At 38.9% G+C, this 8,503-nt stretch overlaps 1 protein-coding gene across 1 annotated transcript; it reads right to left on the bottom strand.

Annotated features, from left to right (window-relative positions):
* Positions 1-7,819: 7,819 nt before the first annotated feature.
* Positions 7,820-8,044, bottom strand: LOC113256747 (protein CEBPZOS-like). The gene has a single exon (XM_026500600.3). It carries the CDS (start codon positions 8,042-8,044, stop codon positions 7,820-7,822), a length of 225 nt encoding a protein of 74 aa, XP_026356385.2.
* Between the last annotated feature and the right edge of the window lie 459 nt (positions 8,045-8,503).

The following is an 8,503-nucleotide window of genomic DNA, read 5'->3' on the forward strand; positions in this document are numbered from 1 at the left end:
TTGAAGTGGAATAATACTTTGGACTTTTTGGAAATAAAAACTCCAGGTTAAAGATCTAGTAGAAGCTCATTAGACCCATTCTATGTTGTCTTGGATTTATGAAAGTTTCCACTGCCAGCCAAGATGGAGATAAAATTGTGAGAAAAACACAGTTTGGGCTATGTAAAAAAAATTAAAAAAATAATTGAAAAAAAAAAGAGGAAAAGACAAATCCTGCTTGGTAATGTACTTGAGACACAAATAGTAAATGAACTACCCATTCTTGTTAATTTCCCCATTGACAGTCTTTTTCTGATGCCTGTCCTATAGTCAGAGCACACAGATGAAAGGGGCATCTATAAACCTATTTCAACCATATTGACAAAATCATGGGGGAAAAGTGTTTAGTTGGATATTTCAAGATCGCTTTTACCATTACTTGTAGAGAAAAATCACATATTATTTATGAAAGGAAGCTCTTCCATGTCTCTGAATGTGTAAAATAATGTCATATTCAGAGTCCTTAGGTGATAGTTACAAGGGACTGATTGCCTGGCATACATGGATTTGGAGGCAATTTTTTAAAATTTGTCCTTTACTTTGTAAAAAAAAAAAAAAAGAAAGAAAAAAGAATGTCTCCACGAAAACATTTCAAAAAGGAAATCTTTATAACTAGGTATGTAAAAGCCTTTGCTACTATAAATTTGGTGATCAGTTTTCCTTTTACTAAAATTTTTCCATATGTATTCACTTAAGAATTGCTAATTTATTATGCATTAAAGATACAAAGATAATTAGACACAGAGCCAACAGACTCTTATAGCCCTTGAAACCTAGCTGAAGAAGGCAACCGTATTAGCTGATGATATTAGGATAGAAGATCATATTGGGTGCACCTGGGGCACAGAGGACATGATGAATTCTTCAGGACATAGGCTGAAGAGGTCTAGTTCTATATAAATTCCAAAGAGGAGGAAACAAAGATCTTCAGGTGGTTATTTTTTCACTTGATAGGCTGATATATTTTCTCTGTCCTAAAAGAAAACCTGACAAAATGCATGATTTCAGTTTTCTTTTCAGTTTGATAAATTTACTTAACTAATCAAATCAACCATTTTCTAATTTGCATGATGTTGTTAACATGAAAGAAATGTAAGAAATTATTTACTTGAAGATAGAAAACATTTCTAAAGAGGTGTTCTCTAAAGGAATGCTCCTGTGGCTGCATAATCATATTGAATTCTATGCTTGTTTGCTTTTGCACATAACTTACTGCCAAAAAAAAAAAAAAAAGGTGCTTACCCAGTGCTTATTCACTGGTCTGTGAGAAAGGAAGAGATTTAACAAATCACTCTGATGGTTAAGAAAGATACAGTAAAGCCTATGAGTTTATCTTGTCAGCTAGAAGTTCTCTCCCCATTTGTAAAGCATTTTTAGATTCCCCCCCCGCCATGTAGTTTCTAGAGTTAGGAAAATGGCTTCTCACCTATGATAGGGCACAGTTAGAACTATCTATGGGAAACCTCAGTACAGGCATCGATGGCCCTGCTGTTTACTTCCAAGTAAGGGAGATTACTGCTGGCACAGAAAGAATTTTTATGGCCAGGACTTGGACATCTAAGCTTTTACTGGGCACTGACCTGGCTGGGAATGGACAGGACCAAGTTTACATCCTAAGGCTCCTCCAGCCTTGGGTAGATCCCCATCTATGAATATCACTAGGACCACCACCCCTTGGACAACTTCTGCAAGGGACGTATGGAATACTGTACCCAACCACCCACATCTGGTTTTGTTTATATCCTTGCACAGCTTCTTTGCTATCTGGAGCACAAACTCACATACTGGCAACTCAAACTAGGTTCAAGTCATTCTTACCCACCCTGCAACTCCAACCAGCTTCTTTGGTCTGGCCCAACACTTGCTATGGCCTCTTCTTAAAGTAAAAGTTCCAGCTACTGTCAAACAGGAGACATTTGCTTCAGAGAAGTGGATTTTTAAATTTTTTTAAAGGATTTTATTTATTTTGGAGAGAGAAAGAGCACAAGCAAGGGCAGAGGAAGGCAGAGAGAGAATCAGGCTCCCCACTGAGCAGGGAGCCGATGTGGTGCTCGATCTCAGAATCCTGAGATCATGACCTGAGCTGAAGGCAGCCACTTAACCAACTGAGCCACCCAGGTGCCCCAGAGAATTGGATTTTTTAAAATGTAAAAGCAATTACAGAGTTGAGTTGTTTGGGTGGCGCAGTCAGTTGCACAGCCAACTCTTGGTTTTAACTCGAGTCATGATCTCAGCGTTGTGGGATCAAGCCCCATGTGGGGCTCCATGCTCAGCATGGAGTCTGCTTGAGACTCTCTTTCCCTGTTCTTCTGTGCCTCCCCCACCTCTCTAAAATAAAATAAATCTTTGAAAAAACCAATTTTGTAAGTACATTATAATATATATATAAAATGGGCAGAGAACGTGAATATATTTTTCCAAAGAAGGTAGACAAATGGCCAATAGGTCATAAAAAGGTACTCAACGTCATCAATCATCAGGGAAATGCAAATCAAACCCACAATGAAATATCATCTTATACCAGTTGGAATGACTTTCAGAAAAAAGACAAGAAATAACAAGTGTTGGCAAGGATGTAGAGGAAAGGGAACCCATGTACACTGTTGGTCGGAATTGAAATTGGTGCAGCTATTATGGAAAAAAGTATGGAGAGTCCTCCAAAAATTAAAAATAGAACTACCATATGATCCAGCAATCCCACTTCTCAATATATATCCAAAAAAAATAAAATCACTATCTCAAAGAGCTATCTGCACCTGCATGTCCATTGCAGCATTATTTACAATGGCCAAGACATGGAAACAAACTAAAGGTCCACCATGGATGAATGGATAAGGAAGATGTGATATATAGACACAATGGAATGCTATGTAGCCATAAAAAAAGAAGGAAAGTTTTCCATTTGCAATAACATGGATGGACCTTAAAGGCACCACGCTAAGTGAGATAAGTCAGAGAAAGACTAATACTGAATGATCTCATAATGTGGAATCTAGAAAAACTGAACTTACAGAAGCAGAGAATGGATTGGTGGTTGCCAGAGGCCAGGGGTGGTGAGTGGGGGAAATGGGTGAAGGTGGTCCAAATCCAAATGTACAAACAAGCAAATAAAAACAAACCTAACAGTTGGAAGGAAGGGAGAAAAAAAAAGAAGCCTTTCACCACTAGTTCCTTTTCCTCTTGGGCACACAGCATATTCCACCTTACCCTGCAGCTGGGTGCGACCAAGTAACTAAATTCTGGCTAAAGGTATGTGAGTGGACATATGTGTGTCATTTTATTATCCTCTACCTCTTTCTCTCCCCTCACCTGTTGGCTGGATGTAGAATGTCTGGAGAGGGGCTCAGGCTCCAGGAGCTAGAAGAACTCCAGGAGGGAAGGAGCCTGGTTTCCTGTGTTGCCACTTGCAGAAAAGGTGTCCAAAAGAGCCATTTAACCAGTACATGAGCAACCACTACAACTTGCATAGTTAAGTAGCAAAAGTCGAGTCTGTTCATTATGGCAGTTAGCCTACTGTGGCCTCTCTGAGCATACCCACGACCAATTTCTTCTCATAAGTATGCTGTATCCCTTTTCAGTTTTTTCCACTTCTTTCTCTTGACATTTACTGAAATAATACTCTGCAATACACTTATCGTAGGTAACAATTGGTTCCCAATAGCAGACACATTTATTCTAAATTAATGTTTGATCTTTGTGAGGTTGCATTCACCAAACACGGTTAAATAATGCAGGACCTTACTCTCAGAGGGATTTTCAAATGCTGGCCCCTTCATCAGCCCCCTTGCACAGGCCCAGTGGGTCAACTATGAGGTATTGATTAGATTTTTGCCACTTCTCTGCTTCTGACTGTAAGAGCGAAAGACTTGAAGCAGCCTTTTGTTTCCTGGACCAGTCTGCCCCAGGACATTGCATTTTTCTTCCATGATTGTCTCCTTCTGAGGAGCTCAGAATGCACTGAAAAAGGGATCTGACTGCTGGATCGCCTCCCACCCCCTCAGGCTGAGGCAGCTGGGACTATTGACTACCTTTAACCTCATCTCTCCTGCCAGGTCTGATCCACTAAGAGAAGCAGCCAGGCAGTATAATAGGCTATCCTATTAATGAATGCTTATTTATTTATTAATTCATTCACTATTGATTGAGCACCTATCAGGCTCTGTGGGGGCACAGAGAAGCAAGTGAGCTTGGCTCGGCCCCAAGCCTCAAGAGAGCTTTCACTGTCGTAGAAAGAGCCGGGAGAGAGACAGACATGGACATAGACAGTTAGGATCCTGTGCAAGGTATGTGATAGAGGGAAGCTCACGGTGGATATTTGTCAGAATTAATTGAGCTGTGCAAATGTCAGGTTTGTGCATTTTGTTGCAAGTAACATAATACATTCGAAAAAGTACTGTTTCAAAAGAGCCTATTAAAGCATTTTTTAAAAATAACATCTGTGATTAGCCTCCCCCTTCCTCTCCTGCAAGGAACACTTCCTTTAGATTTGTTTTCATACTGCATTTATTTAAATATATTTACCTGTTATTTCTGATGTTTAGTTTGGGACTTTATTTTCCCTTGAAAATCAAGATGTTTACTGATCCTTTATAAACTAACCTACTTTGGGGGTATTTATGGCATTCTCATTTCACAGGCATCACACAAATTAAAACAGTGCTAAAATACTTTGAAAATATAACAGGCTATGGAAGCTCTAAATGATAACAGAGCAGATGAGGGAAAACTTGCAAGCAATTTAGCAGTTTTGTGTGCACTTTCCCCCAGAGAGACAAACTGAGTCAACGCTATCAATATACGAAATCAGCTCTGAGAATAAATTTCAAAATCAAAACAGAACAGAACAGATAAAACTCTGAAACCCAAAATGTCAAGCAAAAATAAATAAATAAATAAAAGCAATTGTCTAAAATAAAACTATGTGCCCCAAATACTATAATGAGAAGGACATAAATAGAATTATTTTTAATGAGAGTATAGGAAAATAACAGGTCATCAAATATGATCTTTGAGATATATATTTTAAAACTGGTTTTCAAAAATATATAGTTCTATTTTTTAGGTGTTAAAATCCTGACACACTCAGTAAATACTATGAGCAACATATCAAATAATGATGTATTTTGTGTTATAAATGTGTATGTTTGCAAGGCAGACCTTAAATTTTTGGAAGTGGGAAGAAATATAATCAGCAACTGCTTCAGTGGTGACCAAGACCACTTTTAAAAAAAATTTTTTTTTATTATATTATGTTAGTCACCATACAGTACATCCCTGGTTTCTGATGTGAAGTTCGATGATTCATTAGTTGCGTATAACACCCAGTGCACCATGCAATACGTGCCCTTCTTACTACCCATCACTGGTCTATCCCATTCCCCCACCCCCCTCCCCTCTGAGGCCCTCAGTTTGTTTCTCAGAGTCCATCGTCTCTCATGTTTCATTCCCCCTTCGATTATCCCCTTTCTTTATCCCTTTCTTCCCCTACCGATCATCCTAGTTCTTATGTTCCATAGATGAGAGAAATCATATGATAATTCAAGACCACTTTTTATTTTACTATGTTAAATTAAAGAAGATATTGCTAGAATTTGACATAAGTCATAGATGGGCACTGCAAACACTATGGATAATTAACCTATGTACATCTCAGGAACAGAATTGTTATTTTTGTGTATTTGTACTTAAAGACCTCCCAGGATACATAGTTTACTCTAAGGCAATGGAGGTACAAATGGTTTCTGCTAGGAGCAACCCCTGGGCGCCCAACTACCATTTATTGACCTTTTTTTTTTTTTTTTAAAGATTTTATTTATTTATTTGACAGAGGGAGACAGCGAGAGAGGGAACACAAGCAGGGGGAGTGGGAGAGGAAGAAGCAGGCTCCCAGCAGAGGAGCCTGATGTGGGGCTCGATCCCAATACCCTGGGATCACGACCTGAGCCCCAGGACCCTGGGATCATGACCTGAGCCCAAGGCAGATGCTTAACGGCTGAGCCACCCAGGCGCCCCCATTTATTGCTCTTAAAGAGAACCTGGTTCAACCTTGTATTTCACAGTTGAGGAAGCAGAGACCGAAAGAGAATGTAGCTCTTGCCCCACATAGCCATCATGATCAACTTCAGCATCATCTTGAATTTACTGTGCCCTCTCTATGTGCTGGCCACTGAGCGGTACACACGTTGTACCGTGACATCCTCTTAACAATCCTAGATGCTAGGGACGCCTGGGTGGCTCAGTCAGTTAAGCGTCTGCCTTCAGCTCAGGTCATGATCCAAGGGTCCTGGGATCGAACCCTGCATTGGGCTCCCTGCTCAGCGGGGAGTCTGCTTCTCCTTCTCCCTCTGCTGCTCCCCCTGCTTGTGCTCTCTCGGCATCTGTCTCTCTCTGTCAAACAAACAAATAAATAAATATCTCAAAAAAACCCAATCCTAGATGTTATTTTCACCCCTATTTATGAACGAGCAAACGAATGTTCGAAGCAGCTGGACGCCATGCTCAGGGGCACACAGTTACAAATGTAAGTCCTGGGGGCTCCTTCTTCAGAGCCGCATTCTCAACCAGTGCACCAAACTGCTTATTGGTTGTGGTGTCATGGTTAGAACCCAGGGCTTAGGACGACCAAGCAGTCAGTACAGTTATGACACTATTTGTCAAAACATCTTAGGCACCCAAAGCTATTATGGAGCAAACGAACAAGTGAAAGTTAAACTCACAAAATATAATGTTATGTCTTGTAGCGAATTTTCATCAATCCATTTGAAAGAGTGGTTCCATCCACACAGTTAGTTTAACATGCTTTATTCCCTTTCAAAATCCCCTCTTCATTTTAATCACTATTTTAACAGAAAATGAAAGATACTTCAGAGAGGGTAAGTGTGCATGAACTGCCACGAATTGTGACCTGAGATGTGGCTAAGATATATGAGTGTATATTGAAGAAAATAAGAATAAATGTAAACAACAAAGAAATAACGACAAAATTGAAACTATTCATTTTTTAAAGAATTAATATAACATCAACTTTTTGAAATTTCTAATAAAATGATGGCCTATAAAGTATATAGTGATATGTATATATACATACCTATATTTCCCTAAGGGAGGGTTGGTTTTTATGTCAATGTACTGTCATCTGATACTCCTTTATTAGAGCTTTAACGTGCTCTAGCAGGTATCGAATAAAAAGACCTGCAAGGCAGACAAGAATCCATTTTAATCTACCATAATCAGATGTTTCCGATTTCTAGGAAAATACAAATTTAAAGTATATATTCTGCCCACACTCCTTATTACAAAACACACTCCTTATTTCCACATTTTGACACCAACATGCCCTGTCCCGGGCTTTCTTTTCAAGCCAAAAATCAATATATTCAATATCAATTTATTCAATAAATACCAGATGTATGTTTGCCTGGGAAACTTCTATAACAGAGTTTAAAAAGAAAAATCTTAAACACATAGTATTGAGCTAAATATATGTATATAGTATGATACCATTTCTTTTTTTTTCCCCTTTCTTATCCTAGTCTTTTTATTTGTTAAACAGTAATCTTTAACAATAAAAGCAGAAGAAAAGCAACACACAAAAGCAGGGGATTTGCATAGTGGGTGGGAAATGATTGCTAGCCTTGGCAAGCCAGAAAAGTCCCTGTTTTGTTCTGTGGGACGGGAGTCTACAACATGGTGTTCTCATCTTTCTTCTCCCCCACAAAGGTCTTAAACAGCTTAGAGGGGAGGCTGAATACGATGACTGGTCCTAATTTTTGCTATTCAATCATTTTTCTTGATCTTGTTTTCTGACTCTGTACATTTTAGAATGTTCAGTGGATTTGTAATGAACTTCCAAGATGAATGGAAATTTCTTGCTTATTGTTTGCCTGAACTCTTGGCTTATGCTCATCTTAATAAATAAAAAATGTGCTCCAAAAACGCTCACAAGTGCAACTTCTAAAACTCCTTTAAGGATCATCTTTGCCAGTGGTTCCATAGTGTGGGCCATCATGTAACCAACAGGCAGGTGAGTGGGTGGGAAGGGAGAACTGTTATGCTGTTTACAATGCAGTACCTGAGGCGCTTACGTTTGATACCCATTTCTATAAAATTTTAAGCCATATATAACAATACCATATAGTACTAAATGGATGTACATAGTAAAAATATGAAAACCTGTGTGGATTGATAAACAACAAATTTAGGATAGTGGAGATGGAGAGAAAAGACTAGAAATGAGATCAAAGAAGGGCATCCAAGGGAGGAAGACATCCAATCTATCTGTAGTACAGACCAATAATTAACCTCTAGGCAGAACTTAGCGGTAACTCTAGGGTCCCAATGCCAACAGGCTTTTGCCCAATGTCAGAAAGTGCTTGTTTCTTATCTTTTAATTTTTTCAAGTTTTTTAAGGTAGGAAAGTAACTCCTGACCTTCTTGTTTCCTTGTGATTTGAAGTGCAAATCTT

Source organism: Ursus arctos, unplaced genomic scaffold (assembly GCF_023065955.2).
Source record: "Ursus arctos isolate Adak ecotype North America unplaced genomic scaffold, UrsArc2.0 scaffold_4, whole genome shotgun sequence".
NCBI classification, from domain to species: domain Eukaryota; kingdom Metazoa; phylum Chordata; class Mammalia; order Carnivora; family Ursidae; genus Ursus; species Ursus arctos.